Below are 14,922 nucleotides of genomic sequence, written 5' to 3'. Positions count from 1 at the left end.
CTATTTGGTTGATTTCACCATGATTCCAGCACCATTTTAAAGGCAGAATCTTTTCTGGCTGATGACGTGAGCACAGAGCCTCCTCTGGTGTGACACATGATGGGGTTGGCCACGGATAACAGTGACATAACACAGTTCATTGTGTGAGGAATGGTATGCAGCACAAAGTCCTGAACAGGATTTCAAAGCCAGTGGAGTTCTGCACCGCAAGGTGTTTCATTGTAACTCTCTGGATGAGAGAAATTTGGATGCTAGAATCCTCCACAGCAGTGGGAATTCAGCCGATCAACAGGGTTCCCATGCCAAGTTCCCGCTCAGCTCATTAGAGTTAGCCACACGGCATTCCCACAATCCTTATATAACGATGTACGTGTACTGAACCATCACCTACTAAGGCTGGACAGAAACGTTGTTGGCTCTGGCTGGTCATCGCTTGGAAAAAGTGCAGAAATGTAGCCAATGTTCTAACAGTTTTTTCTTTTTTTACAGTTTGTATGTCATTCCAGCTGCAAATATTCCTCCAGTGCTCTTTTAACCCTGTCTCTCATTTCATATGCATTTATTTTTTCTCCCGTCTTGTACTCTCTGTCCTTCTTCTCTTGCCACTTACGAAAGTTCATGAAGAAATTCCACTCCTCTAATGTTTTAACTGTATGCACAATCTCTCTTGCTTTCCTATCAGCTTGGCAGTTGAGAAGTGAAAATATGGGATCTATCAAACCCAAGTTAATTCTATTTATACTGTGCAGTTTGAGTGGTTAGCTCTGTGCTCAGAGCTCCAGGCCATGGTGGAGGGAGGGCCCAAATCCACCCACTTTCCCCACCACCAGACCAGCAGGATGGCCCAGCCCTGTCCCTTCCCACTGTCCAAACTCTTGACCACATGCAGCTGGGATGGAGTGATAGAGGAGGTGGAAGGAATAAACAGGAGAGAACAGTAAAGGAGGGAGAGCATGAATGAAGAGTATAAAAAGCTATAGGACAAGCAGCTGAACTGGTGTGTGTGTGTGTGTGTGTGTGTGTTATCTCCCTTGTATCCGTAGTTGTAAGTGAACTACAGCCTTTTCCATGAGCAAATATATTTAGAAATATCTTTCCCAAAAGTTATTTCAGGAAAAATGTGCACAAATGTCTGAGGAGTTGAGAAATGACAGTATAATTACATAAGAAAAATATTACAGCGATGGTCCAAAATGCATTCCAAGGTTCTACATTAAGATTTTTATGGCTATAATCAATTAACATTTTTGTCCGTTACGCAACAATAGCAAAAATTCCCCCCTTTGCTACAACACCAACCATGGGAGTTGCTATAAAAGGAAAAGGTATGCATCAGATTTTCCAGGGAACGGATTGGATGTACACGGCAGTAATTGTTTTACTTTGATGAGTATTCATCAAGCTGTTATCAGGGGCCCATCAAAAAATGTTATGTGATAACATGTTATTTACTGACAGGAGGAAATATAGCTCAAGATAACTGTAGACTTAGGAAGGAATAAGCTGACACAGTCAATGCAAAGCAAAGATACTGAATGGAAGTGGGTGGCACAAGGTCCCATTGAGTTGAAATACTATAATCCAACAAAATATGTATTTGTGTTCAAGCATGTGCATTTGTTGCGCTGACTTATCTAATCTTTTCTTAAATGACTAACCATTCTCTATACTTTGATTTGTGTTGTACTTTCAGATTGTCTCACGGAGGCATTACATAATATTCCTTATGCAGGGGAATCATTCAAAAGTATTTTGTTTCATATTTTCTTGACTGTTCTTTATACTGACAGAAAAACAGTCACTTGTTTGAAAAAAACGGTATAAATGTCACCCTGTCCATGACTTCTTGATCATCCCCAAATCCATCCCACAATATTGCTGGTCTTTGAGTCTTGGAAATTCGTTTACAGTATTTCAGGAATGCAGACAGAAGTTTGATATGCCTGGGCCTAGCAAGCATAACAGAGGGCAGAAGCCTCAAACAATAACACATAACTAAAGCCCTAAAGAATTCCCTTGGACACAGCTACTGACCAGAAAACTGTGCACTGGAGGGGAAGGCTGGAGTGCTGCTAAAACCCCAGATTTAAATAGCATGGACTCAACTGCCGGTGACTGCCTGACTTAGACACTCAGCACTTTGGTTTGTGCTGTTTCTGCCCCATAACTGACATTGATATATTTACAATGTTCCTAAATTGAAATGGATGTGGATTCTATAGTTTGTGTGCGTGTCTGTGCCAATGTGTATGATGCCAAAAGAGTTGTACAGTATTTTTATCTTGAAGGTATTTTGATATTTAATTAATAGTCGTTTTTATTAACAATGACTCAAATTACATCGGGTGGGTTGAGAAGAATCAGTTTGGTCATAAATCAGCATCTCACTTGCCTGTTCTCCTCAGTTCTACGATGCTTTTTTGAGCTTATTACTTTGGTTTCGTGGTCCACAACTTATTATATCCAAGCTAACAATATATTTACTTATTTTCAAGGTATAGCTGGCAGATGCTTTTAGCGGAGTGGCAACAGTAGTATTTCTATGAGAAATCGCATGCTTTATTTTCCACGTAAATCACTCTTGCTAGTTTAATGGGTTTCATGAACATTTTAGTTCACCAGTTTCCATGTGACATTTTATTTGTGCACTGCCTTTAGTTTGTCTGGACATTTCATATTAAGAGTTATCTAAAGCAAGTATAAATAATGCTCAACAATGGAGTTTGCATGTTGTTTGTGTGGTCAAACCTGATGATTAATATTTGGGACCCTATAGCTAAATGACTTGATTTGTGTAACTAATGAACATGTGGCTGTCGTTAGGAGGTTGGGCAGCTGTGATTATTTATTTTACTAGTCAGAGACAGATTTTTCAATTACTATCAACAAATGACAAAATACAACATAATGTAGTGTATATTATTATAATTTATGGTATGCACGGTGTTTTGAAAATCTGCCACACAATTAAAGAGGCCATTTTATGCTTTATTGTTTTTAAATTACTGACCTAACTATTACTGACTTAACTAGTGTGATGATAGATGTCCTTATTTAACATTTCAAAAGCTGAATGTATGTAGACTGAATCACTTCAAAAAGTCTCAAAATCTCCCAAAACATTCCACACAGTTTTACATATGTATGTTGTCAGTTTATCACCTCCTCCATATTCAATCCAACTACCCCCAAACGGTACATACTCTAAATAATCAAGCCCTCCTTCTGTCTTTTCAGGTCCACAACCACCGGCAGGTTTCTGTAAGCCTTCAAGTAGTCCATAACCTTTTCAGTAGAGCCCCAGAATAAAAATATAAGCCCCAAATTATGCATATCGTGGCCTCTTTAATGGGCACTTGTGCGATTTTGGCATGTGTAGAAATGAACATAAACTTTTGGTACAATTTTAGGACCAGTGGATTGTCATCTTACACATAAACATCCATGTGCAGGTTCCTGTATGGGCTGAGCCTTTGCCACCACTGCAAACACGAGTCCTCAGTGTCTGCAAATGAGAAAATGCCTTTTCCCAGGCTGTCTCAATATAGATGAGTAAATGTGGCATACAGATGTTCCAGAGGATACGTCCCATGTTGTGAAGGTAGTAGGTTATTTGCACATTTTTTCACATTTATAAACAATAAACAAGGTGACTGTGTTCCCAGGTTTAGTGATTTTCAATATACCATCAGTCAAGGGTGTATGTAAGCATCCATGTATACATATTGTGTTTCATTTACTGTATGTATGACACTCAGTGGCTTACAGTATAAGCAAAGTACCACAGCAGCTGAAGCATGTCTCCAATTGTCCCTTTGGTTAAAGGATCCAAGGACCATCTTGGCATTTTACCACTAACACTCTGTGGCCAGTCCAAACTGGAACAACACACACAAACACACAATGCCACACAGCAACATCTCATCCTATGGAATCTATCTAAGCTCAACCACTAAGCCACTGAGAAGCAGCTACTTAACTGAAGCATCATCTTCCTCTAGTCTGTAATAATGGTCTGGCCAAATCGAAACCACTCTGTTTCAAAGGAACACCAAGATGCCTTTGTAGGGCACTGATTAGCCAGGAGCCGTGGAGGGTACACTGTTTACAGGCTCAGTGGACTTGGGTGTGTGCACTCACAAATATTGTTCACATGCATGACAATGATCCTGCATGCAGAAAGATACAAATCATCCCACAACCTGGCTGCCTATTGCTTGTACTTGGTTGTCAGGCTACTGCTGGTGCTGTAAGCAAGCACTGGCAGGTACTGTTGATGCCTCATCCACTTGTGCGAATTTATCTAATTGGGCATGAAGGACTGAAACTCCAGAGACAAGTCTTTCTCCTCCTTCTACTTGAAAAAAAGGGGGTAATCTTCTTGTATTTTACTTCTCCACAAGGCCTTTTAACGATGAGAAGTTATTGGTGAAAACAATAGCAACATATTCTACAGCATGTTAGTGTAAAATCATCTGTGTAGTTGCGGTTGCATTTTGCTTCCTCTGTCTGCTTTTCTGTGTTCACTACAAACATATTGACACAATGAATAGGTACAATGTTATCTTACAAACATCCAAACAAAATCACAGCCACAAACCCAAGAGTTTGTGAGCAGTGTGGTGCAAACACTCCCAGCCAGGCTAAAATCCTCTGCCACTGAGCACACCTTTTTGATTTACTGCCAAGTAAGCGCTTGGAGACAAAGGTATCGAATGCTGGCAAAGATGACTGAAAAAACAGGTTTTTGTCTTTGCTGCTGGTGTATAAGGTTGTTCTTGCCTTTAAGATTCTGCAAGTTTTGAAACGCTTTGTTTAAGGCAAGTAGTATCAACCTTTATCTATGTAAAAACAACGGTCTTTACTGTACTTTACTCCTTTCAGAGTTGATGAAGCATGAACCTCAGTGTGTGTGTGTGTGTGTGCGTGTGTGTGTGCGTGTCTGCGCGTGTGTGTGCTTGTGCATGTCAGCATGAGTAATCATCATCTATAATTCCACTGTGACACTTAAATATTTTTGTTGTCACTTAATCTTACCATCAACCCAATACAGGAAATGGAAAAGATGAAAGAGGAAAAAAGTGTTAGAATTATGGAAAATCATTTACAGGAATATAAGAAATTACAGTCAATTCTTCACTTTTCAAGGAATTCAGTATGGTGCGCATGTAAGCAAGTCTGTTTCAGGGTGCCAGCCTCATGCAGTGGAGTTGGTGGCATCATTTGGGGTAAAACCACAGTCATGCTCACTAGGGCTAAAGGTCAAAACAGGATATTAAAAAAGAGCTTTCCCAACAAGCTCAGTTCAGTCCACTATTTTGTGAAGGAAATTTAAATCCAATTTATAATTTTTTTAAAAAGTTTTGTCAAAAGTAAAGTTGACTGCATCTTTCTTGGAATTCAAGGACACCTTAAGAAACGGCATGATTTTGTATACAAATGCTCAAAGTTACCAGTAAATGACTTAAGTTACATATTTGTGAAAATCCTTCTGCTGAAGTCGGTCACTTCATGGAAGTTTTTTATTTTCCACTGTAAAGATGAAAGTAAAATGTAGGCAAACAGGTTTCCTGGAAAAAAATACTGTTTGTCATGTCTCATGTATCATGAAGACACCTCTCTGATGAAGCAAAGATCACAGTCAGATAGTTTCAGCAGCTATGTGAGAAAAAATTACATAGATAATATTGGGAATGGATGGATATCAATGAGCAATGAGCATGTACAATGAGCATAGGTCTGTGTGTGGGTTTAGGGGGGGTTTTACAGGAGGGGAATCCAATAACCTACATTAGGCTCCTAAAAATCATGTGACTTCTAATTTACTAAAGATGCATCCTCCCGTGATGGGGGCCCATTGAATGGTTCTGATGGCCTATAGATTTTTTGCCCTTGACCCTCAGACAGCCTCAGTCCTCCACTGATATGAAGCAAATATTACTGGATCATATAGAGATTCTGATATAGAGAGATATAGAGACTGAAAGCAATTCAGTAAGAGTTTCCAAGTCAATAGAGATTCAAAATGAAAAACAAAAAGCATGGAGATGAGACGGAGGACACCGTAAGTGAAATGTGATGTGAATGTACTTACCATCTTTGCTCTTAGCTACAAAGTGCTGCCAGTTGGAGCCTGAAAAGCCAGCTAAGATTACCAGCTGCTATTCTCGGCCAATTTAACAAAATCACCATTATATTTGTCTTAACATGCATCAGGAAGTAACTGGTGTTCAAATGTGAGGTGTTTCTCAACAGTTTTGCAACAAAGCCCAACAGCAGTCTGTGGCTGAAGAAACTTCATGCAGACAATATAGTTGGGAGGTCTAACATGGCTGCTACTGGGTGTGTTACAACGCGTAAAACACTTGTAAAACAACATTAAAATGTTGCAGCTTTCAAGTTGTCCTACTGCTGCAGGGTGCTACAAGCATATCTTTTGTTCACCCACATGTGGCAAGATGCTAATAGCTGCTTGAACCAAAAGATGAGAGGCACACTGTATAGGGCTGATCATAAACACCAACATATCAGTAACAGTCATATGGATGGCTGCATTTCCTTCTCACAGTCTCCTTGCCCAGAAAGGCAGAGTTGCATGTTGTAGCATTTAGAGCCTATAGGAGATACCTGCTGTAAATTATTCTCATAAATATCCACATTGGAATGCACTAATTGTTTAGGTTTACCTAAAATTATGTGCATTTGTTCAATTATGTACATTTTAAAAGACATAAAAATGTTTGCTCTGTAAAAATAAAAATAACTGGTAGACTTGGGATAAGTATTTTGATTCATTTTAAATGATGTTGATCCTTTTTTGTAATGCTGACACACGTTTTATCACAATTATTTTGTTGTTTTACTTGGCTAGTTCTAATTTTGGCCAATAATGTAATGGTAAAAAGCTTGGTGATTTTATTTTTCTTTCAAGTTTGCACATCAGTCACAGAAATATGTAAAAGACAAGTGCAATCCTGTATAATGCCACTTAATCTTAATGGAAGACACAGTATGTGATTATACACATTTAAACCAACTACTCTCTAAAGGCAGCAGTTATAATCATAGGCAGCACGTGCACGCACACACTCTAAAAGAGGAACCACACAGGACGCATTTTCTGTGGCGGTGAAGAATGCACTGGAACAAACACGATGCATGCCACCATGGAACCACGCAGCATTCCTGTTTGGTATCCTGTTTGATGTGTAACTTGGAGGGTGGGCTTACTCATACAGGCTATATCTGGAGCATGGCTCAGGTGAAATACCAAAAACAGAATGACACACAGGATATGGTGAAATCTGAGATGGGGTCAAAGCCGCCATTACTGACCTCACCCCACCCTACCCTGTACAAAACGCACGTGGCTTTGTGTAAGCTCAGCTGATAATGTTAGTTTACATTTGTTATGAGTTTTGATGACAGAAACCAAAATATAAAGGTGTATAAATCAAATGACAAAGTCAACTTCAACTATAAAAGTTTACCTGCAAGCTACAGATCCAATCATGCAATATGATGTATTTATAAATGTGTGTGAGCTCATGCATAAATGCAAACTGGTTTAAACCTTAAATAACTCTTTTGCATGCCACCAGATATACATTTGCAGCATTAGTATCGCATCACCTGAAAAAGACACTCTGCTTTCTCAGATCTTTCATTTACAAAACACAAAACTTGGACAAAGAAAGGTCGGTAAAAGCTTTCATCTGCTGCTACTATTGGTTATGATTTTTTTAGTTCTGGTATTTGAAGGTTTCTGTATAGTAACTGTAATACCTTCTTAAAGCTGATGTTCGTAGCAAATATATTTCTTTAAATGCTGATCCATAACTGCCAAATTTGTCAGTTGGTTGCACCTATTTGCATTATGAGTAACCTCCACTGGCTTAGAGTGTGGGGAGTGCCAGTACTGGGTACACTTATGTCAATATACTCAGTGACTGAGTCACTGAACCTGCAGTGACCTTTGTCTTGAATATACAAAACGCCTGGTTAGTGAAGACTAACAAACTTCAGAAGAAAATTCAGCAATAATAAATCTGTTTTATTTTTTTCATCTGACATTTTAAAGTGAAGTGACTCTGACTTCTTATATAATTCGGGGGGGGGGGGGGGGGGGGGGTTAGGAATCATCCTCTTTTTAATAGACGATCTTTGTCATGGAGGGAAACACCGTTACCTAGCAACAAGGCTACAACAAACTACACGGAGCACAGCGCCGACATTAATGCTAACTTTAGCCACTGAGCTAACTAGCTAAGGCTATGTTTGTTAGGAAACTGTCAGACAGTTTTTTATAGTTTTCGCGGTAAAAATGGTAAAACAGACGATACAGATATTTGGTCGCATTAAGCCCACTAAGAAAACTACGGCGGTAAGTGGACAAGTCAAAGTCAGCCCTTTTCACCTTAACTTAGTAGAGTTCAGTGTTAGGAGGTAACTTAACGCTGTTTATTTAGCTAACTTAATATTTGGCATTTGGAAGTTTGGCGTTGTTAGCTATCGAGGAATGTGCTAGTTAGTTAAATATTCGGTATTTAACTAACTAGTTTAGCCAGTCTGTAGTCGATATGTTATTATATTTTTACACTTTTTAAAGGTTTTTTCAGCAAATACATATTGGCAAGTATAACGAATGACAATTCAAATTCCCTCGTCCATAAATCATTAAAGTGAAAAAGATTTTACAGTGAAGCCCCGGAACTGCTTGTTGCGCGGAATGAAGTCGTCATTAATTAGCCTCGCTTCAATTAGCTGTTGGTCTTTGTTGTTGCAGACTTCATGTCGTTTCTGTGTGTGTGTGTGTGTGTGTGTGTGTGTGTGTGTGTGTTTATGTTGAAGATGCTTGCAACGTTTGTGCTGTAATTCTGAATCTTACTGTATGATTATATGCTACAGCACTTCCTTTGTGCACAAACCCATCCAAAGTTTTCATTGTATTCCCTTGTAATTTTATTGCTTGCTGACTGTAATTTCCCTTTTTAGACCATGTGAGTAATTAAAGGTTGTATTAGAATCAGTTTAAGTAAAGAACTTTCTATTGACCTGAGTTCTGTAAAGTGTATCACAGTGATTAAAGTGAAACACAAGAGAGCTGGATTTGTAATTCTGGGGTGGTAATGTCAAATTTATAAAGGGGAGTGTGGGGCAAACTGTCACACAGTTTTTCAGAACTAGAGCCAATACGTAAAAAGTTGTCTCATGTGATAAATATGCATATTGCCATTTTTGTCACAAACAAAACATTTGACAAACATCCCAGGGAAAGGAGTCGTAAAGTTGCAGATCATTTAGAGACAGGCAAAGGCAACTGTCAAAGTCAAACTGAAACAAATTGGATAACAAGGAAGATAGTTATTAGGGAAGACTCGCAATTTCAAACAGCCCGCAAAAGTAGACTTGGGTTTAGTTATATTAAAAAAACAGCACAGGCAAAGTACTTTCTTGTCCCTAAGGCCCAGGGCATTGTCAGAGCGCAGCAGCCGATAATCAAAATGATAAAAGCACAGCTATATCTTTGTTTTGGGCATGTCCGTATAAAGACAACATGGAAGATTTGTTCACAAAGTATCAGTGCAGGCAGGGCAACAGTAAAAAACAACTCAATCAGTTAGGACTTAGCTTTTATTCTTCAGACCCTGGGGCTTTGCATCGGTGTCTATTGAAAACACACTGTTTGCCAGAGCATATGTCAAAGCTCAGAGTAGTGTTGAGACTGGTTCTGCCAGCCTCACTTTTATTTTTCTCCATTGATAGAGCTCAGTCCATATTGGTTTAATATTCAAAAGCTTTTCTTCCCATGGCTCCAGCTTTAGCTAGTGGAGGTGGATTTGTAGTATTTGCCGGCACTATACAGAATGCGGATCACTTTTAATTGCTCATTTCTTTTGCCTACTATAGGACATATGTTTAATTTTTTTCTTTTGCATCAAAATGAGAAACACATGCATCATATGATTTTGATCTTTCTTCACACTGATGTGCTTAACACAAAACCCATCTAAGAATGTTTTATCAAAACATTTATGCCTTTTGTGATTTAAGTGTTATACTGTAGCCGGTTGTAACAGATCTACTCAAACACATAAATACAGTAAAACAGACCCAAATGCTATATAACAGTTTACATACAGACATCTGACAGTATATACTGTATGTATATAACATAAAAACACTCAGTAAGTTAAAGGGGTTCTCTAAAGAAATTAATAAAGGTTGCAAAATTGTTAAAACTCTAAGACAAAAATGCAAAGTTAATATGAAATGTAAACAAAAGACATTTCTGCCAGACTGGGGAAATGAACTTGGGTTTTGGCTAATTTTGCAAATGGAAACAATGCAAAATTGTTTTGTGTTTTCATTTTTATTTATTTTTTTTTGCATCAAAATGACTCACACATGTATTATGATGCATGACCTTACTACCATCCAACAACACACTGATGTGCTAAACAAAAACACTTCCTATCAATATCAACATTTCAAAAGATTTATGCATTTTACATTGCTTGTGTTATACTTGTGTCATAGTCAGTTGCAAAAGATTAACTCAAATATATATGTAAATCAACACAGAAATGCAGTACAATAACATTTTTACTTTTTTTGTATGTACTACTTCAAATACCCAACAGGAGAAAAACATGCAGTAAGATAAAGAGTTTTGTGTAAAACCTAAATAAAAGTAGCAGTGATCTCATCTGAAAAAACTATCATTCCTTATCCTTGTCCTCCTCCTTCTCTCATTCCTGAATCTCTAGCTTATGCTTCACCATTGTTCTCCAAATCAGGAGAGCTCATCTCTGCTCTTTTTTACTGTGCTACAGCTCTGATTTCTAAGTGGAAAATTAATCAGCTAGTGTTTGCACTGTAAGAAATGGGTATGACACTGCTGAGTAAGTGTAGTATTGTGATTTGTTGTGTTTGGAAAAGGTGAGCTACTCAAGTTATTTCATGGTAAATTTTTGAACCTTATGGAGAGAATTGCGTGTAGTGTTTATGAAATTGAACACTGAGTTCAATGTGTGGTTTCACTCCTATAGTGACAGGTTCAAGAAATGGTGTGACATATAAAGAGTTTGTGTGATAGCAGTTGTAAAAAAAAAACTGTACATCTCTTAACTATTAGGCCACTACTGCCCCATATAACTAGTGATATGCTGTGTTGTAGGAACCACGGTTGGCATGGCGATAGAGGTTTACCGATTAATAGGTGCATGCATCCCTAACATTCTGTCTATACTGTCGACAGACATTCACAATGGTACATTGACCAAAAATGTTTATATTTACATTTAGATTGAGTCTACACAGACAAGTGAACTGCAAGGCAAGCAGAAATCTAAGTCAAGGTGAAAACATTAAAGCAAAGTGCTATGTGAAGAAGTTCTTCCGTCTTATGACACGCAAGAGCAGGAAAGAACAGGTTTAGGAAACCGTGCGGCATGTAAAGATTCTGTGTGAAAGCAGTTGTCAAAACTGTAACAGCAGCTTATAGGCCTTGTTCTACTGATTTGACTTTCCTGTTGTCTCTGGCTCCCTCAGGTGTACTCTGTGGATAATGAGAAGCCCACAGGTGCTACTCTGGAGTTCATGGTGCCCAGGGACCTTGCTGATGGCTTTGTTAACAACAAAAGGGAATGCTACAAGTTCAGGTACAGTGTCTTTATAAGGGGTATTTATAAAGCTTTTCATTTGCTTTATTTCCTACAATTTGTGATTAATATTTCACTATAATAATTAAAGTGGTGGAGACTTATTAGTACGTAATTTATGAACAGAATACATAAGAATTTACATAATAATGTACAGGCTACAAAATGCCTATAATTCTTTCATTGATGTTGCATGATTATAGTAAATGCTCTTCTATATAGTTTAGAAGGGGTCTATCTTTCCTGAGACCATTCTCTTATACTTTAAATTATATTAGCAGCAGCTGCTTGTTTATAGAAACAGGAATTTAAGAAATGTCAAATAAAACCTTATGCAATGCATATGCAATGTTTTTATCACAGGAGTACAATTAGCCACAATTGCCATCTCTTATATAATAGTTAAATTGGGAAAAGCAAGAGAACAATTGACTCAGCATTTGATTTCACCAATGCTTAAGCTATATTGTGCAAATGGTGTAAATTTAAAAAAGGTATAATGAATGAAAACAGCATTGTAGAGCAAGGTTTGTTGCTCACCAGAATTTAGGCTTTTAAGGTTGCATAATAATTTTCCCATAAATAATTTCTCCACAAGTTCTGTCAGTGCAGAGCCAGAACATCTGTTTAATGCTGGTGGTGAATGCTGCAGCCTTATATACACTCTAGGCAGGGCCCATGCCACGCTTCCAAGCCCTAAATTCACAGTTAGGGAGTTAGACAGCAGTGGACACTGTGAGCCTTTGAAAACCACAGAGTCTCATAATAGCCTGTGGAGGTTCCCTTGTGCCATCATAGAAATACAATTTCCACATTTAACAATCTTCCTGGGCGGATTCCTCGTACATCTCTCTCATCTTTTTGTGGAATAAAACATAGTGTTTGAGACTGCTTTTGAAAACAACATGACTAAGCTCCTCATCTTCTTGGGGAATTAAGAACGCTCCTTTTTTTTAGCTTATTCAATACTGCTGTGAGCTACTGTATTAGGCTGTCGATGCTACTGTTTCCACTTTATTATGTGTTAGTAAATTATTAAAAGGGGTTGCTACCTTTTTCTTTCAAGCAGATGTGTCATCGTTAATGTTTTTGTTTTGTTTTTTCACTTTTGTCCAGGTTCCAAAAATTATTTGATCAGGCAGTCAAACAAGAAGAGATATTTGAGAACATCGCCAAACCAGTTGCAGACAGGTAAAAAACAAAAAATATAATTACAGATGTAAATAAATGTTTGTTTTATTTAAGGCATTTTCTGAAAGTTTAGAAATTTTAAATCTTTACTTTTTAGTTAGTTATCTTTAGTTGTCCCAGTAACATTTTGAGAATTTCAAGTCAGTTTCAATTAGGGGATTATTGACCACTTCTACTCACCTCTCATCTCTATGTGGTCAGGCCACACAGGCTTTAGCCAGCTTTGTTGACAGGAAGTCAATAAAGCTCAGCTTTCTTTAAGGTGGAAATGGAGGGTGTCTGTGATTTTTGGCATGCTTTACACACTTAAACCACTAAGTGGACTAAGCTGGCAGGCAAGATGGTACACTGGGCCATTATGAGCGTTAAAACATTTTCCTGCCACACAAAACACAATTGAAGCACATTGTACAACCCTGTATAGCACTTGCTCACTAATTTAGTTTTGTATAATTTGTCACACAAGCCACATAGATTACATTGCCCTGCTAAAATATCTGGCCCTCAAGATCAACAGCAGGTAATTTGTTAACACTTTTCACTGTAATGAAAATAAAATGTACAATATACTGGACAGATTTCATTTGTTAAGTACAGGTGCACAAGCATGTGTTCTTGGTCTACATTCTTTTTTAGACAATATAGTCAATTTTGATTGACTTGAAGTTAATATATAATTGATAGTTATTGGCTATTGAAAGCAAACATTTCACTCAGCAACAGGATGACTATTAAATCTTTCCTGTTTCGATTTTTATGACGTACTTGTTTTAGAAAAGAACTTTGGAAGCTGAGAAGATATCCAGATGTAGTTAAAATATACTCCCTTGTTAGAATGCAGATAGGTCAAAGCTTCAAAACTGTACATCAACAGACATTTTAATGTTATGCGTCCCCACCAGACTTTTAAAGATTAGATTCATCTGGTTGGAATTTCTATTTTAAATGTAGCTAATATTGATCCAATGCACCAGTTAGCAGAGTTGTCCATCTATGATTCTTTTTCTTGCTTCTTCTAAAGACATTGTTTACTACATTTCACCATAGGGAAACTCTTAACTGTGTCTGACAGATCTTGCCCTTTCGCTTAAGTTTAGTATCCAAGAGGACTGACTTCCAGAAGAAAAAGCAGCCAATAAGAGACAGAATTTACTTGGAATTTCCAATGATCAAATGTTGGTTGTGTTGTTGTTATTTGAACAAGATTCTTTTCATCCTCACCAAACCCTGTCCTTCTGGCTCAGTTTAGCCTTGTCATGTCCTCAACATTCCGCCGCACACTTCTTAGTCACAATAAGGACTATTTATGGAATCCCACAAGTGCTTTGCATTATCTTTGCTATTAAGAGACATATAAACAACATGGTGAGTCATCTGGATGGACTGAATAAGGACTTGGACCATGAGTCACATGGGTTAAATGATATGGGTATTAGGTCGCCCCCTTTTGTTGTGGCACATGGTGAACATGAGGTTAAAACATATCAGTAACAACCAATACGACTGTGGTGCAGGAGGTATAGTGGTCATCCATCAGTCCCACAGTTGTTGGTTCAATTACCGGCTCCTCCCGGTCATATGTTAAAGGTTCCTTGAGCAAGATACTGAACCCCAACTTTGTTGCTCCCAGTGATTGTTGGCCCCATTTGTGTGTGAATGAGCAGGATCTCTGCAGGATGTATGTTTACACACTAATTGTTCTAAATTCCTCAAAGTTTTTGCCTTTTAAACAGACCACAGTGGCTACAACTGCAGGGAATGCAGTAAACAAATTACTCATAAGATGGAATCATAGAGACTGTAAAACACTACAGTCAGCTGTGACTGACCTAGACAAATCAAAGTGAAAGCTGATATCTGTTTATCTTATATTAATATTGACACAGACACAGTTACAAAAAGCATGTCAGGTCAAGGGAATCATAAACAAAATCAAATTTGGATTGACAGAAGTGTTTTTTTTTCTTCCTAAAGCCATAGTTGTTGGAAAACATTTATTCAGGTTTAGTCATATATTCTTTTTAAAATTGCAGCTGTTTTGCTTTCACATGACTAAAACTCAGTTTGA

General features: G+C 37.9%; 1 protein-coding gene across 1 annotated transcript in view; it reads left to right on the top strand.

The window, feature by feature from the left end:
• Window positions 1-8,211: 8,211 nt before the first annotated feature.
• Window positions 8,212-14,922, top strand: part of kif6 (kinesin family member 6) — a 50,743-nt gene continuing 44,032 nt past the window's right edge. Inside the window, exons 1-3 of the mRNA XM_067478937.1 lie at window positions 8,212-8,383; window positions 11,554-11,663; window positions 12,780-12,854. Of these exons, the coding sequence (XP_067335038.1) occupies window positions 8,324-8,383; window positions 11,554-11,663; window positions 12,780-12,854 (245 nt within the window). The 5' untranslated portion in view covers window positions 8,212-8,323. The remainder of the gene's footprint in view (window positions 8,384-11,553; window positions 11,664-12,779; window positions 12,855-14,922) is intronic.

The sequence above is a fragment of the Channa argus genome, chromosome 16 (genome assembly GCF_033026475.1).
Source record: "Channa argus isolate prfri chromosome 16, Channa argus male v1.0, whole genome shotgun sequence".
In the NCBI taxonomy this organism is placed as follows: domain Eukaryota; kingdom Metazoa; phylum Chordata; class Actinopteri; order Anabantiformes; family Channidae; genus Channa; species Channa argus.
Note: the sequence above shows the minus strand (reverse complement) of the source record. Positions and strands in the feature narration are given on the sequence as shown.